This window comes from Heteronotia binoei, chromosome 5 (genome assembly GCF_032191835.1).
Source record: "Heteronotia binoei isolate CCM8104 ecotype False Entrance Well chromosome 5, APGP_CSIRO_Hbin_v1, whole genome shotgun sequence".
NCBI lineage: Eukaryota > Metazoa > Chordata > Lepidosauria > Squamata > Gekkonidae > Heteronotia > Heteronotia binoei.
In genome coordinates, this window is record NC_083227.1 from 62,247,180 (window position 1) to 62,268,478 (window position 21,299).

The 21,299-nt window shown below is 40.2% G+C and overlaps 1 protein-coding gene across 1 annotated transcript in view; it reads right to left on the reverse strand.

The window, feature by feature from the left end:
• The window catches only part of LOC132572472 (contactin-3-like), a 367,650-nt gene that overhangs the window by 60,043 nt on the left and 286,308 nt on the right, over nucleotides 1-21,299 (reverse strand). Inside the window, exons 5-9 of the mRNA XM_060239563.1 lie at nucleotides 20,826-20,928; nucleotides 17,725-17,909; nucleotides 7,832-7,968; nucleotides 4,183-4,312; nucleotides 748-898 (exon numbers count right to left, since the gene is read on the reverse strand). Coding sequence (XP_060095546.1) covers nucleotides 748-898; nucleotides 4,183-4,312; nucleotides 7,832-7,968; nucleotides 17,725-17,909; nucleotides 20,826-20,928 — 706 coding nt within the window. The remainder of the gene's footprint in view (nucleotides 1-747; nucleotides 899-4,182; nucleotides 4,313-7,831; nucleotides 7,969-17,724; nucleotides 17,910-20,825; nucleotides 20,929-21,299) is intronic.

Genomic DNA, 21,299 nt, shown 5'->3' on the forward strand with positions numbered 1-21,299 from the left:
TAAATACAGACTGCAAATGCTTGGAGCAGAGACAAGTCTGTTTTCTTTTGTAGCACACATATACCAATGGCAAAATAAATCAATAATCATCAAGAACAACTATTCATTATTTCAGCTTTGATGTGCCTCCAAATATTTAGTCTGCATTATATTCAGGGTTTATTTTGTTCTTAAGACTTTTATCTTCTTTGCAATACTGTAAGCTTCCATTCTTATCTTGTTAAATTAGTTTACTCTCCTTTGTACCTCAACCTCTATATATTTTTTGTATGTTCAAGTATTAATACACACAGAAATAGACATCTCACTTTATTTTGTTCATTTGATGAGAATCAGGCTGCTGTCTATGAAAGATCATGCCACAATAAATCAATCTCTAAAGTGCTACAACTCTTTCAGTCTTTTTTACTGCAGTAAACTAACCCACCTATTTCTTTTGACATTTAACTGTGCCATGCGAAAGAGATCTGAAGTGGGGGCTTGGGGCCTTTTCAGTGGACTTATATATTACTGCATAGAGAAAAACAAAACCTTTGTTTTTATAGAAAAACAAATAAGTACTTGCATATAACTGGGGAACAAACTTTCCATAGAGCAAAAATCCCAACAGATATTAGGGTAAGGGAAACGGAAGACATGTCACCTTACTAATTTAGATTTTTAAGGTAAACAGTATATGCTGTTATTTCATAACGCATCTAAAATAACTGTTTATTAAGAATATGAAAAGTCATATTTGTATAATACCTTTCATTTCCTTGGAGCAGCTCACTTCCCTTTTTCCAAGTGATGGATGCTTTAGGGGAAGCCTTTGGCTTGCACTCAAAATGAGCTGAGCTGCCTATTTGCAGTTGAATCAGTTTCTTCATTGGGTTTTTAGAGAAGTCAGGAGCAGAAGCTGGTGAAAGAAAGCATATTAACCATGAAAAGTGACTTCACTAACATTGTCCCAGTGTGGACCTACCAGTCTTGTCTTTTTCATTGCCACTGGAGAAATTAATATTTGCCACTCTCAGTTCAGGGAATCACTGAAGAAAATCTGGTACTGAAAGAGCAACTGTACATTGAAATACTACCAAATTCAACTGGAATTTAATGTTCTGCATCTGCCGGCAAGTCCAGTCAGGTCTTTTCTGGAACAGTGCCCTCAAGAAATCTTGGGGATTTTGACAGGCAGAAGCTGAGACAGGTGAAAAGGTACAGGAGCTGGCACACACGCTTGTACCTAGTGGACCAAATGATCCTACAAACTTCCCCTCCCAGCACAAAGTTTACAAAGGGTGAGAAGCCAGGCACACCTGGGTCTCATCTTGTCCAAGCTTAACTGGAGACAGAATCCTGCAAAGGACAGCATACATCATGTTCTGTCTCAGAAAGCGGAGCACAGGCTGCAAGCCTGGCACTGTCCTTTCGCTGGGCTATCTCAGCACCAGCCCACTGCCTCTGCTGCTCTTGTAAAGTGGAAGTAGATTCTGGTGGGCTTGTGGACTGAATCCTGGACTGTTGCTTAGCTGCCCCAGGACTTTAAAGGGTGGAGGGAAGTTCTGGCAGAAAAGCTCCCACTGCAGACTGCTCCGGGCAAATTCTAGAGCAGACAGACCATGAGTATCTACTCTGCAGGGGTCCCCAGGAATTCCCTTTTCTCCCCTGGCCATATTTCTGGCTTTTCAAGCTCTTCCTCTGAGGCTCCTAAGTTGGAGTCCAGAGCCAGCTGGTGTGGGTGTGTGTGTGGAGGTCATGACATTTAACATATACTTTATTTAAACATCAATGTTTTCATTTTATGTGCTTATCTCTATATAACTGGATTGAAGTGTCTGCATTACACCTGCCAGTTCAGTTCATGTCTTGTTTGCTGCTTGCAAACAGAGAACTTATTGTTTCACTGTATGCCTGAATAGCCATACAGTGCAGAGCAACTGGCTTTTTGCACATACATGATTCCACATAGCCCAACTGAATTCTTCCCCTGTCCTTGCTGCATAAGCGCTTTGCTTATCAGGCAAAGCACTTATGCAGCAAGGACAGGGGAAGAATTCAGTTGGGCTATGTGGGATCTTGTATGTGCAAAAAGCCAGTTGCTCTGCACTGTATGCTTAGCAGGCAGTTGTTTAAATAGATGATTAAATTAGTCACAAGTCATATACATGCCATAAATAAATGCTGTTTGTTGAAAAAAAATCCTACCCTTTGGTGTTAATGTAAATAGTTCCTCGTGGTGCTAATGGCTGCTGATCAGTTTGGGTCAGCAGTGTCTTTGTGCATACACAGTTCTGTAAAAACCTGATGCAAATTTGTTTGGCAGGTCTTTGCACCTATTCAGAATGAACCGAACAGGCTGGATGATTGGCATATGTCCGACCAACATCTCTGAGTATGGTACGTTCAACTGTCAAACACTTTCTCAGCATTTCTAGTCTGCATTTATAACAATCTTTTCTTATGATGGGATGTGTGTTACACTGAGTTAAATCCAATGGGCTCCTTCTGTGTTAGTTGCATGGCCAGGAACTGACATAGATACACACACACCAGCATTCTGTCTCATGCTGTGAAGGTAACGTGGAAGTGGTTCTAATTGTTTCACCATAAATACAGACTATAGATTAATACTGAACTTTTTTTGTAACAGGAACTCCTTTGCATATTAGGCCACACACCTCAGGTGTAGCCAATCCTCCAAGAGCTTACAGGGCTTACTGTACATTCTTGGAGGACTGGCTACATCAGGGGTGTAATTAACCCTCCACAAGTGGATTGAATGAACAGAATGCTGAACTGTGAACTTGTTCTAGGCAATCTGCAAAAATGTCTTGAGAATGCCAGTGAGAGAGGCTGACTGGAGCACAAAATAGCTGCTGTTGCCCCTATATATTATTACTATGTCAAAAATATGAACTGGGATCCCATTTTGAAAGGTCTACACTATGGGTGCGATCACATGAGAGATTTAGCCTGACCAAGCCATGCCTCCCCTCTGGATTTAAAGTGCACAATCACACATGCACATCTGCTCCCCAAGTCCTGCATATCCTTATCTTGATTTAGGATGGGTTGGAACCAGATTAAATAGCTACTTGGAAGTTCATGGTAGCAAATCTCTAAAGTGTATGCAGGGTATGTTTCCCAGCTATCTGAATGATTGAGGCGTGCAATGCATGCACCCTGCACACACAGGAACAGTCTAAATGCTCTCTTGCACATGTGCAGCCCATGCCTCTCCCGGTAGCAGGGTGGGGGCTGCGTGATTGCCACGGCACGCATCAAAGAGCACTGGCTTCTTTCAAAGTTGGGAAAACTGCTGCACCAAATTCCCGTGTGATCCCACCCGATGTGTGAACCAGAGGTCACATCAGGCTGTTCGCCCCAGACTACCAGGCAGACTCCATTTGGATTCCACATACTTCACTTACAAATGAAACAAAAATATAGAGGAAACTGGGTTAGCAGTAAGAAGCAATGATTATGGTTAGCTTATCTGTTAGTGTACAATGCACGTTCTGTTAGGAATGCAAACTCTGCAAATTTCCTTGGGACGGTCACCTCAGATAAGCTGAACAAGTTGGGATATGATAGCTGATCATGATTAAAAGAAATACTCAGCTGCTCTTGAGGCTTCTTTGTTTGAATTCATTGTAAACTCTGCCAGTTTAGCTGTCCACCTTGTGTTTGCCCACTGTCTTTAAAAACAAGCTGGCATCACCTGGATGACTAAATGATTGCCTCCCCTGATATCCCTAATTAAGAAAGGGGTCATAGGAACCTACCTCATTGCTTTTAAATGACATTGCTCTCTGAGGAATACCTGAACCAGAATACAGAAGGTCAGCACTACTGAGTAATGTGCTGAGGCAATGTTGCTTCCAGATAGTGTGATTAGTTTTAATCTCTGGGCCTGCATCCAAGCCTTTGTCTCAGCTCTTCCCTAATTAATAATTTATCCCAGTGTCCTGGTTTTAAAGTGGTGAATGATTGGGCTGTAAAATACATTGGTTTGGAGGGGGTTTTTGCCTTCCAGCACGCCCTTCCAGGTATAAGTGAAGAAAGGACTTACTACTGCAGAGAAGGTACTTGTAATCAAAATTTTATTTTTTGCAACTTACAGTTTTTTATAGACCATTTTTATGACAATTATGGGAACAAATATCTAAGAAAAAACAATAATAGAAAATCTAGACTTACCTAAAACCTGGAGTTCAGCACTGGAATATATTGTACCATGTTTGTTTTCTGCTATACATTGATATACGCCAGAATCCGTCAGGTTTAGGTTTGTTATTATCAGTGCCCCATTTTCAGTTTGTATCCTTCCCTGGTCAGTAAAAGCAAAAAGGTAGAAATGTAATATCCTTGAAAGAATTAAGAAACCAGACAAAGGAGTTATATTTTTGGCTCTACAAGTATGCCTTGTGTTTTTGCATCAAAAGCAGGACTTAACTGATAACTAAGCAAACTGTGGCATTTCAGGCATGCTATGTTCAAAGCGAGTAATATAATAACATTGACCTTTATGAGATGAAAGGCATTGTAGTACTACCCAGCAGATATAAACCCCAAACTGGAGTCCTAGCTTAAACATCTTCTTAATATTCTAAAAAAGAAACAAACAAAACCCCCAAACCATTAAAGTCTTGTATTTGCTTGGCAGTGTGGACTATTGCCAACAATTCTGACAATAAATTATTTTTAAATTTGCTGCTTACAAGCGTGCATACTTCTACAAAATATCTTCCTCTGACTGTCTAGTCTTGGCTATATTGAGGGTTGATTCATGTATTCTGAATAATGAAATCACAATGAAGTGGTAGAGTGAGGAGCTGGTAACAAAGCCTGTACTTTTTAAATACTGCAAATAGTGGTTTCCAGTTATGAACGATCCTTAACATGGAATCCCCAAGCAGACAATGCTAGCAAAGAAGTGAGAACCCTTCTGCTCTCCCCCCCTTTCTTTTTGTCTAGTAAGATTTTAACAGACAGGAGCATTCAAAATGTGATTCTCCGTAGGCGGAAGTGGTACAGTCCATTTGTCACTTCGTAGCTCAGGCACCTCCTTGCATCCATAATCCCCTGCACTGTGAACTGAATGGGAGGTCCAATTCTCACTTCTTTATTTCTCTGCAGCGCCTTTGTTACTGGAAGTAGCCTGCAAGTCGCTGTAGCAAAGAAGGTACTTCTTAACTTTGGAGAGCTAAGACGGGTATATATGAACTGAATGGGAGGTCCAATTCTCACTAAGATGGTATACCTATACTTGAGTTGAACCGCTTTAGGTTGCTGATTGGGGCATGTGACTGAGTTCTCCTCTGCAAAAAGCTCCTTCATATTGAAAACCAAATGCATTCATTATGAAATTGTTATGCCAATAAAAAGTTGGTGATTTAGCCAGTAGAGAATTTGCAAAGAACAAAACAATGTATAGCATGTAAACAGATTTGCAATCAAGTTTAAAAACAAACACATTAAGATTGGAATCTCTCATTTACAGTCCTTGCATTCCTCCTTGCATGAGCATGAGAGTTAAGATACCTTTGGGTCCGACTCATATTCTTTTCATCACAGAAAGTATTACCATTTCTGGATGAACTATTCATGTGATGACCTAATCACTCTTCACAAAGGCTCTAGTAATGGCTTTCCTTCAAGTGGAATATGAAAACCATTATTTAGCATTATGGGGGGAAAACACGTGCATTTAAAGAATACCCCTCTGTTACCCATTACCATGATGCAAAACTTAAGATGTCTTCATTTTCTCACACTGTTAGAAGATCAGATAAAGTATGAATCCCAGAATTCCCAGCTTCTGCCAAAAAAAACTTTCCGAGTAAGCTCTTTCAAAGCTCATATCATAAGTTTATTTTAATAAGCAAACAATAGTGCCTTGTGTTTTTTCTACAGATCTTTGTAATTTTGTTTCAGACTAAAACCACACTGACTCTTAGCCTGGTGGTCTTGTTCATTCCATTAAGGCCAATTATCATGTTTTCATAACTGTTTGGCAAATACTTAAGTACAGAAGGTATTTGAGATAGGAAATTATTATGTAAATTTGCTTCAAAGCTCTAATGTGGATTCCAAACCTATTAATTTATTTTACAAGATTTATATCTCACCTTTTGGGCCTCACAACAACCACCAAGGTGGCTAACAAATGATAACATACATAATAGAATCACATTTTAAAACTATTAAAACCAACCAATGCAACAACAATGCATGATTTTTTTTAAAAAAGAGTCATAAAAAACAAAACATTTAAAAAATTTTAACAATTGGGCAGAAAGAAGAGGATAAAGCAAAACAAAAAAGTCTTCACCCGCTGACAGAGGATGGCAAGAGAGTTCCAGAGTTTTGGTGCCACAACCAAGATGTCCCTCTCCTGAGTTGCCACCTGACCTATCTCAGAAGGTGGGGAAAACCAAAGTAGGACTCCTGAAGACAACCACAATAGTTCAGTAGGTTCATAAATCCTTTATGTAGGCTGGTCCCAAACAATATAGGTCTTTAAAGGTAAACAGCAGCATCTTAACTTGTGGCCAGAAACACACTGGAAGCCAGTAAAGATGAGCCAAGACTGAAATGACATGGTTCCTATGATCCTCTCCAGTAAACACTCTGGATGCAGCACTCTGTGCCAACTGAAGTTTCTGGATACTTCTCAAGGACAGCTCCATATAGAGCACATTGCAGTAATCTAATCCAGATGCAAATAGGCAATTCGCTACAGTGGTAGATCTTTTCTGTCTGTGACATCTGGAGAACCAAAGCTGGTAAAAGGCACTTCTGTCCAATAGCTGGAAGTGTGAGGCAGAGCTGACTATTATCCAAATATTGGTGACAACCTCACCCAAATGTCCAGATGGCAACACCAAGATGTTTCATGTAGATGTTAAGAACATAGGTGACAAGATGCAGCCTTATGAGATACCAAAGACCAAGAGGATAAGCAAAAGTTCTGCCACACCACCTTCTGAAACCTACCCCTCAGGTAGAACCATAACCATCACAGAACAGTGCTTCCCAATTCAAGGCTACACAGGTGGTCCAGAGGAACGCCATGATTAATAGTACTGAAAGTTGCTGAGAGGTACAGGACAATCAGAGTCATGCTCCCTCTGTCCATCTCCAAGCACAGGTTATTCGCAGGGGTGACCCAGTCCCATAACCAGGCCTAAAACTGGACTGGAAAGAATCTAAACAACTTTCTTCTTCCAGAAATTCCTGCAGTTGTCCAGCCACCACCTGTTCAGCTTGCTCAGTGGTGGAACATTTGAGAGTGGTCAATAGTTGCTGATATCTCCTGGGTCCAGATTTAAGTAGCCAGGAAGGGCAAGGGTCATATGCACAGGTTGTAGGGCTCAAACCTTCAGTGATTCTATACACATACACAGAATGAACAAATTGAAAAGTTTCCCAAACAACTGGATAGGATGTCAACCTGACATCATCTGACCCTATCATGCTAATGCAGAGTCCCAGTTGGGACAGATGTGAGAGATTTCATCTGCAGTGTGCTGAGCAAAGGGGCCACAGCAGGTCACCAAGCAATCCAACTCTTCCTGCTGGCCATATCCCACCAGGTCCCGAGCCACATTAGAACAGCAGCAGACAATGGTGGCCACTCTCTCCAGTATGGAGTATGTTTTCAAGTGAGGTCTGCCCATGTTTTATCAGATTCAACTTTAATCTTCCTACATTGACACTCCTTAGCTGTATTCCCTTGCCTTTTCATCACCCACAGCCCCTTAGTATACCAAGGGACTACTGTGGCTTTAATAGAGAGATGCTATAATAGTGAAACTGTGCAACAACAAACTTCTTACTCACTCACCTCTAATGCTAAAGCTTCTCCATTTTTCAGCCATCTGTAGGATGGTTTGGGTTTGCCACTGGCCTTGCACTCCCAGTACAAGTTGTCCTCCACAGCAGCTTCAAAATCTTTTATCATCTGAACCCAGTGAGGCTTCGCTGTGAAAGAAAACAAGAGAGGGGGAAATAACTTCAATGAAGAAAAAAGAGCTTTTTCCACATTGCTAAACAAACATGTTAGTGAAACAATTGACCAATTGTGAACACAGAGAATGTTCTGGCTTCAAAAGCATTCCTTCAATGATACATTAATGTCACATTGTATTCACTTGTGTCTGTTAACATGACTAACATTATGGCAGTAGGTGCTAATTTCAATGTCATGCCTCACTGATACAGAAGCATTCAGGAGGAAAGGTTCTATAAGAAGCAGAGAATGCAGCTGTGAGATCTTGTCATTCTTGGAAGTAATTTCCTGTCTCTTCAATTTATTTGGATTTTTATTTTGTTCAGCCAGTCTTCTTTATTTCTCTGCAGTGTCTTTGTTACTGGAAGTAGCTTGCAAGTCACTGTAGCAAAGAAGGTACTTCTTAGCTTTGGAGAGCTAAGATGGGTATATGGCTGCTGTGGTCTCTTTATGCTGATATCACCAAACTGCTACAGGGGAGAGATTTACCTCTAGATAAAGCTTTTCAGATTTGAAGGGACTCAGAGGACATGAAATCAGACACCAGTGATCTGAATTATATACTTTATTTATTTAATTAATATGCTCCCCATCATTTTCCCCTGTGGGGATCCAAAATGGCTTATATCTTCTTTTCTACTCCTCACAAGGGAATGCTGTTGATGTTGTTTACCTGGATTTCAGTAAAACTTTTGACAGGGTTCCTCACGATGTTCTGATGGGTAAACTAGAGGACTGTGGATTGGACTCTAGGATACTTAGGCGAATAGGGAACTGGTTGGAGAACCATACTCAAATATTAGTTGTCAATGGCATTTCATCTGAATGGAAGGAGATGTCCAGTGATGTGCCACATAAATGATCTGGATGAGGGTGTGGAGGGGCTACTCATTAAATTTGCAGATGACACCAAATTGGGAGTAACAGTGAACACACCAGAAGACAGAGATCGAATTCAGTGAGATCTGAACACAATGGAAAAGAGGGCAGATGTGAACAAGATGCAGTTTAACAAGGATAAGTGTAGAGTTCTGTATCTGTGTAACAAAAACAAGGGGCATGAATGCTGGATGGGGAATGCACTTAAGGGCAGCAGTGTGTGTGAACAAGATCTTGGGGTACAGGTGGACCATAAGTTAAATAAGAGCAGCCAGTGTGATGCAGTGATAAAAAAGCTAATGCTATCTTGGAATGTATCAACAGAGGCATAACATCCAAATTGCAAACTGTCATAGTCCCACTGTACACTGTATTGGTGAGGAGAACTGTGTGCAGTTTTGGTACTCTGCACCTGGAGTACTGTGTGTAGTTCTGGAGGTCTCACTTAAAAAATGATGTGGACAGAATGAAATCTCTCACATCTGTTTCAACTGGGACTCTACATTAGTATGACAGGGTCAGATGATGTCAGGTTGTTTGGGATACTTGTGGCAGAGGAGAGTGATGAGGATGATCAGGGGACTGGAGACCAAGCCCTATGAGGAAAGGCTGAGGGACTTGGGAATGTTTAGTCTGGAGGTTGAGGGGGGGACAGGAGGTTGAGGGGGGGACATGATTGCTCTCTTTAAGTATCTGAAAGGCTGTCACAGAGGAGAGCAGGGAGCTGTTCTTGTTGGCAGCAGAAGACAGAAATCACAATCATGGCTTTAAATTAAGGGAGGGAAGGTATTTGTTGGATATTAGAAAAAAACTTTTTACTGTAAGAGTTGTTCAACAGTAGAATCAGCTACTTAGGGAAGTGGTGAGCTCCCCCAATCTTTAAGCAGTGGCTGGACAAACCCTTTTCAGGGATGCTCTAAAGCATTAAGCAGGTGGTTGGACTAGATGGCCTGTATGGTCCCTTCCAACTCAGTGATCCTCTGATTCTAACACCATGAGGTAGGCCAGGCTGAGAGTGTGTGACTGGCTCAAGGACACTCAGTTATCAGGAAGCAGGCAGGTTGCCCTAATAGGGATCCACCCCCATGCTGCGCCAATGCTCCTGCGATGTAATAAACAAACAAATAACTGTGGTGATTATTTTATCCAAAACAAGGTTATCTCTCTCTTTCTGAGTAGCATCCAAGTTTCAGAAACCCCAGAACAGGGCAGCTTGAACCAATGAGTCAAGATGTCCTTGTCAAGGAGGAACCCCAGAATGGGTCAAGTTGACTCAATAGAGTTGAGAAGCCCTGGGTAAAGGGCAAAACCCAGACAGGACACACATGGTGTTCTTACACAAATCTTGCTTATTGATTTTTTTATTTTTTTGCCAAAGGTAGGGAAGGGAAGGGAAGGTCCCCTGTGCAAGCACCAGTCATTTTTGACTCTGGGATGCTGCTGCTTTCACAACGTCATGTGTTTTCATGGCAGACCTTTTTACAGGATGGTTTGCCATTGCCTTCCCCGGTCATTACACTTTCCCCCCAGCAAGCTGGGTACTCATTTTACTGGCCTCGGAAGGATGGAAGGCTGAGTCAACCTCGAGCCGGCTACCTAAACCAGCTTCCACTGGAATCGAACTCAGGTCGTGAGCAGAGGGTTTCAACTGCAATACTGCAGCTTTACACTCTGTGCTACGGGGCTTTACCAAAGGAAACATGTTATCATATTGGTAAGAATCCAAGGGTGGTTGTAAGAATCTGATTGGATCACAAAGGTGGGCAGATGAGCCAAAGAAGTATAAAAATGGAGGGAGAACTCGATGGAAGTCAGGTTGAAAGGCTCCGGCCCTCTTTTCCTCACTTCCTATTTTACAGGTACTCCTCAAGGCAGATTGTGTGAAGGTGAGACCGTCTATTAAGTTGTCTTTGGGATTAGTGAGACATATATTGCTTGCTATGCTATTGCATTGTTTCCATGTTCTATGTTACAAATGCTCTATGCTGTCTCAAATAAATCCATGGTTCAACATAGGTAAGATTTTAGGACAAGCTATGTTATATGTGTTCAATGTATTTCTAGAGAAATTCCTTATTAGAGTTTATGTATTAATAAAACTTCATGAAAATTATGAACCTGGTTCTAGTTCTCTCTTTTCCCTGGAGATGTCTTTCTATGAGAAAAATCAGAGATCCCTTTCACAAGCACAGGCTTAGTCTGGGAACAACACAGGTTAACACCATCCTTCACTTTAAGCTCACAGCAATCTTGAGAAATACAGTGATGCACCCTAGGTCACCTGGTAAATATTCACAGCAGAGTGAGGATTCAAACCCAGTTACCCAGCTCCTAGTCTAACACCCTAACCATTATGTTACAACGGCTCGCAGTGGGGGATCCAATTTTCATTATGAAAACCAAGCAAGAGTTGGTTTTCCACTCTCCCATCACCTCAAGGGCACATCTAAATTGTGGCTGCATGTGTAATTTACCTTTTACAGACAGATGGAGGTCTATACACTTTATCACATTTGTTTTGACTCTAAAGATGGAAAACTAACACAATTAAAAATTGTGCTAAAAATATTAGAAGTGAGAGGAAAGAAAAACTGTTCCTAATTTGACAGTGGAGTGTCTAACGAGAAATAATTAAACAGATTAGTTTGATCTTAGTGATATTGCGAAAGAACCAAGAATATTTGTTCTAGAATATCTATTTTAATTAACAGTTTAGAACTTGTGTTGGGAGGAACAGTTAAGAATCTAAAGCTAAATTAGAAAAGATAACCCTTTATAAATTATTTATACATTACAGTGCTACTAGTATATACACAGCATTTTGCAGAGACAACAAAATAAGGTCAGTACTCCAAAGGCCTTGTGGTATTAAGTACCCATAATGCCTATTCAATAAAGCATTTAAATATGTGGTCAATTTAAGCCCCTGTGGAATCAGTGATTATTAAACACATAGTTAACCTCAACTTCAGTGCTTTCCTAAATATAAACCAAAACCGATGGTGATAATCAAACTATAAAGCTGGAGGAAGGAGGAAGGAAAAAAGGAAACTTGTACTAATTAAATTTTTCCAAATATTAGCATCACAATAATGTAAATAGATGCAAGTTGGTGCAACAAACTTTAGCTAACAATTTCATTGATATTTAAAACAGAGAATTGCAGTAAATTATAGTTATCAGACTAGGACTACCAAGAACTGTTTCAAAGTCCTACTCTGCTGTTAAGCTCATTGGGATGGCCAATACTGTTGAGCCTAAAACTACCCTATATGTTTGTTAAGAGCTAGAAAAAAATGGAAGGGCGCTCCCTTGGAAGAAGGGTGGGAGGGGAAGCAAATTAATATAACAAGAAAACTGATCTCTGAATCATAGTGTAAAGAGCCCTGGAAATACCAGCTAAACTCAATTGAGTTTACTGGCAGTGCAAAAGGCAAATCTGGTGTTAAAAATTATTAGGGAAGGTGGGGGGGAGATTCATCAGATAAAAAATTATATATAGCAAAGCAATATTTTGAATACTGTATGCAGTGTTCTAATCAACCCATCTCAAAAAGGGCGGTGGAAATGAGGATGGGCTAAAACAAACCAATTGTGAGGAGATGTACAAATTAACTAAGAAAGATGTGAAAAGGGAACCTGGAGGTTCTAGGACTTCAATACTGATTCATCATGCATTTATTTTAATACTTTTTTAAAAAAAAAATACTCATCAAGGGTGCTAACAGCTGAATCACATGAAAACAAATTCATAAAGTAGTATTAATCAAGAAAATATAACTTTTAAAAGAAAAGAGAAATCAAGGTCCAGCCAATCAAAAGAACTTAGCACCCGTATCTTGGAGAGTAAAGAGGCTCAGAGAGAGGCCTTTTGAAAGTAGGTTTGTATAGGAAGAAGTTACGGTATATGTCCCTTTGAAATTCACAAACAGTACCTAACACTGACATCCATCCTGCTGTTTGTTTCCTGTACTGTACGTGTAAGTCTCTTGTTTCTAGTAATTGCCCCTTACCACTGCTCTAAAAAGATTTCTACTTAGAATCATAGATTTGGAAGGTTCCTCTAGGGTCAACTAGTCCACCCCCCTGCACATTATAGGACAGTCACAAATACCCCCCCCCACCCCCAGTTACCCCTGCTCCATGCCCAGAAGATGGACTAAGAATATTTCTTTCCACACTTTCAAACCAATGGATGCTCCAGTAAAAGGTACAGTAGTGGAAGTAGTGTGTATTTGAATTAATTAGCTCTAAAAATAAATAAACTTCAAGGACATATGGGAAAGCTGTTCAAGCACATTTAGGCCCTGACTGCAATTAAGGACAGGGCTAAATTTAGTCATGACTTGTATGTTGCACTTGGTATCTGCCCTTGAGTCACATGAAGTATGAACTGTACCATACTTATGCAACTTTTGATTCTAAAAAGTGCATTTAGGAAAAGCACACTAAGTACTTTCGCCATATCAAGTGCAGTAACAGTTCTGCATATGTACAGTGGATCTAATGAAAACATGCAGCTGTGTCTACAACAACTGAAACATTGGCTGATGATCGTTCTTATCCTAGTGAGATTTATTAATTTCATTATATTTTAATCCAATTTCAAAAGTGCTATGTTCACTATTTCTATAAGGAGAGAGTTGGAATCTATATTACACGGCAAAGATCTGTGCTATTGTTAAATGTTTAGGTTGTAGCAACTCTGTTTCTGTTAAATTGAGTTCATTCATTGTTCATAGGAAATGATTTCCAGTAAAAAACAAAAACTAGCACCAGTGTGCTAGCTATTTGTAGCAGATTGGTGATATTTGAAGTCTTTAAATTTGAAATGTGCTGCTTCCCAGAATAACTTCTTACAAGAACTTCAGGAAAGCTGTCCTTGTGGTTTTATTAGACGATATTTTTGCAAATGGTTTAGCTTATTCTGAAGATTTCTAAACTGTGATATCTCTCACAGAGATGTTAATATTTTGAGTCACAAGGCGACATCACCCTCACTTATATAAAACTATTAATTCAGAGAAAGATAATCCAGTGGAAAAAATAATTATAAATATAGTTTTCTAACTACAAACAGGTTGGTACTGTGCAGGTATCACACAGGTAAATGGCAAAGTAGGAAAAGATTAAATAAAATTAGTTAATCCTTTGCCAAGGATTACAGCAAAAGACCAATGAAATAAATTTAACTTATTGGAATGTTATTTATGCCTGGAATATCAATAATGCAACTAAATCTTCCCCTGACTCATTAGATTGTTAGAACAAAATCAACCTTGCGTATTATTAAGTTTTCCTGGCAATACTCCATCTTGGTGCAAAGAAAACAAAAAGAACAAAGGTGAAGTCAAAAACTCTATGACTAGCTACCTGAGCTAGATATAAAAATTACCTCACCAAGACATGATGATGAATCCTACCCACATCCTACTACTCCACTGAGTAAAGTTTTAGCAAGCCTAACCTTATTTCAATTTTAAGTGGCTCTTCTGTAGGTGGAAGAATTATTTAAATTTGGATGATACCTGCTTAGACCAGAGGAAAGCTCCTGAGGATCCATCCCTTTACATTGTGAAACTCATGCCAAAGACAATATTGGAACTCATTATTATCATAAAATAATAACCCAGGATGGGCAGTACTTATGACACTTGAAGCCTGCCTTCATTTCTATCACATTGAAGCACAGTAGTTCATACATAAGTTCAAAAGATCCACAGAGCATATCAGGTACACACAGAGAAACGCTAAACAACCAAAGTGGTAGCTGTGAGAGGATAGTATTTAAGGTATTACATTCTATAAAGAGGCCTGCAGAAATGTCATTCTCTGCGAAGTCCTACCCCACAAAGAATCACAAAACAGCACTGCAAAAACAAGGGTTTTATTACTCACCTTTTCCAGTGGTCAAGGTGACTCACAAAAGGAAACAATAAATACAATCCAATAAAATTGCGAGTTATGTCTGGCAAAAGAAATGACTATAAATTTCACTTTGTGTTCATGAGGTAGTTTTGAATGAAAAAAAAAAAAAGCTTAGACACCAAGGAGATGGTCACTAACCCCTGAAGAGACTGCAGAATGTGCTTGATCTTTGAAAACGTATGCATACATTTTATACATTCCCTTTATTCTTGATTAAACTTTTTTGGGCACTGTTGGAATGGGGTGATGGAAGCATTTGTGGATTTTCTGTAACCTTACCAACAAACAAAGCCAAACTATAGAGATTTTTTACTGTTGGAAATCCACCTTACTTACACTGACTATTTAATGAATGATTTGTTATTTTACACAACATATGAAAAATCAATTTGTATTCATTTGTATGTAGCTGGGATAAATGGATGTTTTACAGTTTTGTTTTGTTTTTTAAATTACAAAACGAAAATAGATATGGAAGTTATTTGGGGACACTGTTAGTTGACTGCCTTCTTTATACAATATAAACCTTTTCCAGTTAGCAGTGAAACATTCCTTAACTTTCCCATCTACAAATGGAACTCTGTTTATTGGTGTGACCTTTCACATAAAATATCAGTGACTACATAGCTTGCAAAACAGTTTCATATAATGAAAAGAGTAAAATGCTTTGTTGGTATTTAGTATTCATTTGGTTATATATTTAAAATTCACAGGAGACTCTATTCTATAATTTTTTGCAGTAGGTTAAAAAGAATGAACAAGAAAAGTAGTTGAATCTAGGTCAATGAAGAACATTTTTAGGGCGAAAAAGCAAAAATATGACAGCCCTCTGTTGTACAGTAATTTGGGTTCAATCAGGCAGGCAGGTTGCCACAGCAGAATCTTGGCTTTTAAAAAGTCATGAGAGTTGGGGCAGTTTATGTTGATCAGGCAATGCCCCCTAAGCCAGCATAGTAGCACAAGGGGCCCATGCTTGGTCATCCACATCGCTAACGGGTTGCAACCATGGATTTGCAGCTGGGTTGAGTTTCCCCCCCTAAGTCCCACAGAAGCAGACAAGCACACACACGCTCCTGGCCAGGTCTATGGAGGCACTGAAACATACATCGCAGTGGGGTTGGTGGAAAAAGCATGTGCCAGAAACAAAGAGCAATGATCACACCACTCATGCATTCCCATGCTAGAAACCCGCAAAGGAAACACTTCATCAGGGAAGTCACCCAAATCTGCTGGTGGCTATTTAAGCTGGGTGGGAGTCATTTTAGCATGAGTTATGAGGGAGTGGGTCACGAGGCAGATGTGTGCATGTGATTGCACCCATTTAATCCAGAGCAGAGGAATGGCTATGGCAGGCCAAACTGCTTGTGTGATTGTACCCTTCATATTTTATCAGGTGCCATTTCTTTACCTATAGAATATACCCATAGCATAACTAAATGCAATAGTTGGCATTTCCACTAGAAGTTGTGTTTTAGAAGTACCACAGTATCCATGTTAAATCCACTAAAGTGCCACTGAAACCAGTATAAGTATAATAAGAGCCCAAACTGATATCAGAATGTTCTCATAGTGGTTTTTTTAAATGAAAAACAAGGATGCTGGGACATTAATCATCCCACCCAAGCATCTCTTTTTTTGCCAGCAAGTCGATCTGACTCATAATGACCCTTTTGGGTTGCCTACATGGATAAGAAAAATGGGTTCTTGTATCTTTGCTCTAATGAGTGGGAAGGTAGCACTAGGAGCATCTTTAGTAGACAACCAGCAGGAGAAAAATTACACAGTCTCTCCAAACATTCCTCCACTTTTTCAGAGCCTCAGAGGTTTGATCTTGTTCTCCAAGCTATTTAACATCTACTTGAAGCCAACAGCAGAGGTCATCAAGTTTGGGTTGCAGTGTCATCAATATGTGGATGATACCCAGCTCTACCTTTTTGTACACCTGATTCTGAGGGTGCTGCTGATGTTCTGAATCAGTGCTTGGAGTCAGTAATGGGCTGGATGAAGGTGAACAAGCTGACAAGACAGAAGTTATTTGGGTTAATAAAAAGGCAGACCAGGGACTTAAGATCTCTCCTGTTTTGGATAAGTTGCTGCTCCCTTGAAAAGTCAGGTTCACAGCTTGAGAGTGCCACTTTACAGTAGTCACTTTAGAAAAGAAAGCAACTGGAGTGGCTCAGAATGCTTTTACTTGGTTTTGTCTGGTGAGCCAACTGCAACTGCTCCTGGTTCAGTCAGATCTAGCCACAGTGATCCATACCTTAGTTAAATCTAGACTGGACTGTTGCAATAAACTCTTCTTGGAGCTACCCTTGAAACCCAACTCAAGGGGTTGTTGTAGATCGTTAAAGCCCTACATGGCTTCGTACCAGAGTATCTGTTCCCATATCTTCCTGCCAGGAATTAAGATCAGAGGCAGATACCATTCTGATTGTCCTATCAATCAAAGAAACTCATTTGGTAGGTGTATGAGAGAGGGTCTTTCCAGTAAAGCTCCATGATTAAGAAACAAATTCCCAGGGAGCTGTGCCTGGCGCTTTCACTTTTGACCTTTAGAAGGCAGCTGAAGATGATTTTATTTAAGGCTGGGATTTTAAATTTCAGTTTTATGTATTTTTATGTATGCTATTTTATGTATTTTATTTATATTGTAAAATGTCTTGAGCTCCATAAAGGAATAAAGCAGCTAATAAATGTTTTACATAAATGAATAACAGACGGCCTAAAGGCACCCCATTAATACTAGTTATAGGAGTCTCTTCAAACTGGACAGTGGAAATTGTTGTTGTTGTTGTTATTACCTTGGACTTGTATCCTGCCCTCCCTGTAGATGGGGAATTTTGCTTCCTTATGGAGAAAGATTTTAGGGTAACTGATGATTCTTTTATAAAAGTGCATTTTATATTAAAGAAACTGCTTACCGTAATATGTGAGGCGTCCCCTTGCAATATTTTTTCCCCTAGAATTTTCAGTAATACATTCATAGAGACCAGCATCTTCTTGTTGAAAATTGGGAATTTCAATCATGCCACTGGACTTCCTCAACTTTACTTTGCTTGGCAAAGGCATTCCATCAGTTCTTCTCCAGTTAATTCGAGGCACTGGACTTTTGTTGTAGTAATAGTAATAGTAATAGCAGTAATAAATAAATAAATAAATAATTTAAGAGTCACATTAATTAAAACAACAACAACAACACATACACAACATTTCTCAGCCACAGATTTATAAATATGCCATAGTACCTGGTAAACTTTTTAGGTTACTATGAGGATGACTCTTTGTTCATTATCTCGGTTATTTATCATTTCTAAAGCATTCTAAATATATTATCTTTGTAGACTACATATCTAGAGACTGAATCATGAACCTGCTAGAGAGAGGCTGTGATTAAGTGAACTTTTCTTTTCTTTTTCAGAAAAAAGGTCCCAGGATTAATTTCCCCAATGTCAAGTTTAAAAGGATGAGGTTGTGAGTAATACACAAGACCTCTGCCCATGAATGTGGAAAGCCACTGCAACAATGACCTACATGGCCTGACTCTGTCAGTTTTGCATGATCTTTGAACTCTTCCCCCCCCCCCCCCCCCCCCCAACACTCTTATGATAATGCATGGGATGGAGAAAGTAGAGAAAGAAGTACTTTTCTCCCTTTCTCACAGTACAAGAACTTGTGGGCATTCGATGAAATTGCTGAGCAGACAGGTTAAAACGGATAAAAGGAAGTACTTCTTCACCCAAAGGGTAATTAACGTGTGGAATTCACTGCCATAGGAGGTGGTGGCGGCTACAAGCATATTCAGCTTCAAGAGGGAGTTAGATAAAAATATGGAGCAGAGGTCCATCAGTGGCTATTAGGCACAGTGTGTGTATATATATATATATATATATATATATATATATATATATATATATATATATATGTGTGTGTGTGTGTGTGTGTGTGTGTATATATATATATAATTTTTTGGGGCACTGTGTGACACAGAGTGTTGGACTGGATGGGCCATTGGCCTGATCCAACATGGCTTCTCTTATGTTCTTATGTATGGATCAGACAGTGCCCCCTAAGCCAGCATAGTAGCACAAGGGGCCCATGCTTGGTCATCCACATCGCTAACGGGTTGCAACCATGGATTTGCAGCTGGGTTGAGTTTTCCCCCCTAAGTCCCACAGAAGCAGACAAGCACACACACGCTCCTGGCCAGGTCTATGGAGGCACTGAAACATACATCGCAGTGGGGTTGGCGGAAAAAGCATGTGCCAGAAACAAAGTGCAATGATCACACCACTCATGCATTCCCATGCTTAAAACATTAGCACACTTGCAATACTTTGTTTTACAGTCTCTGATAAATGTCACCTCTTGCTATGTATTATTGCATCAAGAACTGTAGACAATGTCTGTGCTGTACCAATCTTGAATATGCTGTTCAGGTGTTGTTCAAGTGTGCACATCTGTAAGTCGCAAACCTACTTTTGATTTATTGACATTCATTACAGAGATCTCATGGTCAATGCTTTGAGCCTAAGACCTAGAGGAAAACATGAAGTGGCTGGGAATTGTGAGCTTCCTTCCTTAGGGGACCATGAGAGGGAGAAGTCTCAGCCAACAGAGAAAAGAGAGGCTAGCTCTGCAGTGTAGTTGATTGAGCCTGGCAAACTTAATCACAAAGCAGAGCTACAGAGCCAAGCTCTTCTACTGGCTGAGACTCTTCCTCCCTCCTCCTCCCTTTGGGAAAAGAGAGGGGGAAGAGGGAAAGAGTGAGGAGAGGCTGCATTGCTGGCTGGCTTACCACAGGGGAGAAACACAAAATGGCAACTGAAGGAAGCAGACAATGGTCAGTTGTTGTTGGACCTGACAGGAGCCCTCTGGGGGATGTTTGACACTCCTGCCTCAGGGCTTAACAGAGATATCTGGTTCTCATCTCACTACATCTGCTAAATCTCTCAGTACTTGCTTATTTCCAGAATTAAACTTTGTTAGTTTTAAAAGACCAACTGGACTCAAACTTAGTTTTCTCATCAGTTTGTTAACTCTTTAATCTGCATGATTATCAGTATGCTAATTTGCTGTTATTCAGAGGTTTTACCAACTGCTTAATCTAATCTTAGTTATACATATCACTCAGTTATTTAAACATCTTGACTCTAATTAGCCCTTCCTGGCAACTAACCGCCCCACCCTCTCTCTACCTATATGTAATGACTGAGGGAGTCTTGTTTCAATAGTGTGCATGCACATGGAAGCTTCTACCAGAATTAAACTTAGGGAGGGATGCTTAGGGAGGGACGGTGGCTCAGTGGTAGAGCATCTGCTTGGGAAGCAGAAGGTCCCAGGTTCAATCCCTGGCATCTCCAAAAAAGGGTCCAGGCAAATAGGCATGAAAAACCTCAGCTTGAGACCCTGGAGAGCCGCTGCCAGTCTGAGAAGACAATACTGACTTTGATGGACTGAGGGTCTGATTCAGTATAAGGCAGCTTCATATGTTCATAAACTTTGTTGGTCTTAAAGGTGCCACTGGACTGACTCAAATTTTGTTCTTCATTCCTAGTATTTTTAATTAATTTTGTATTCTGTTCATTTTCCAGGGAGTTCATGTGATCATCATCTCTTGTCTTTTTATACTTTTATAGCAACCCTTTGAAGGAGATTTGGTTGCAAAAAACTGATTGGACCACGGTCATACACACTGCTGTCATAAGGAGAGCTATCATCTTCCAAATTCAATGGGCTCAGAATGTGTTTAGGATGGCACTGTTATGGAGCTTTGTGGCACAGTGGGGGCTCTGAACCCAGGTCTCTTTGCTTGAGGACTTAGGCTTTAATCAGTTTTGAAATGTAACAAACAAATAATTGGAATAAGAGTCTGTTTAGTTTATATTCTAGCCTGACACCACAACTATTCATGTAGGGTTCACATAACAAGTGCTCAGAAGGGAAAGTATCAAGTGCTCACTGCATCCACTTACTGTGTATACTTATATGCTATCAATATTTGCGAAGGACAATAAAAACTTACTTTCCTAGGGCAAAGCATTCCAGTCTTACAGTTGAGCCCTTAGCAGCAGGAAGGATTTCAGGAAAATGAACTTCTATTTTGGGTTCATATTCTCCCATTACACCTGTTATTTCAGGAAAAAAAGGAGTCTAATTAGAGTGTACAAGCAGGACAACTGCAAGGACTTACAGGAGACATCTCATTCTCCCTCTCTCTTCCCTGGCAGCCCCAATAGACTCCCCCCTTTTCCTGCTTCCTTGCCACCCACTAGCCAACTTACCTCTATCTGCTCTTTTGTCTTCCAGTCTTCCTCCTTCCCTCCCCCAGCAGATGCTAACTGGAAAAACTATGGCCCAACTGTGCAGTGCTGGCCACCAGGCCAGGTCCAATCATATAGTGGTGGTCAGAGGACTGGGCCCAATTGTGTACTACTAGCCAATGGGCTAGTCCCAGTTGCTCAGTAGGGAATCTGCAAGGAGTTGCAGAGGGCCCCTC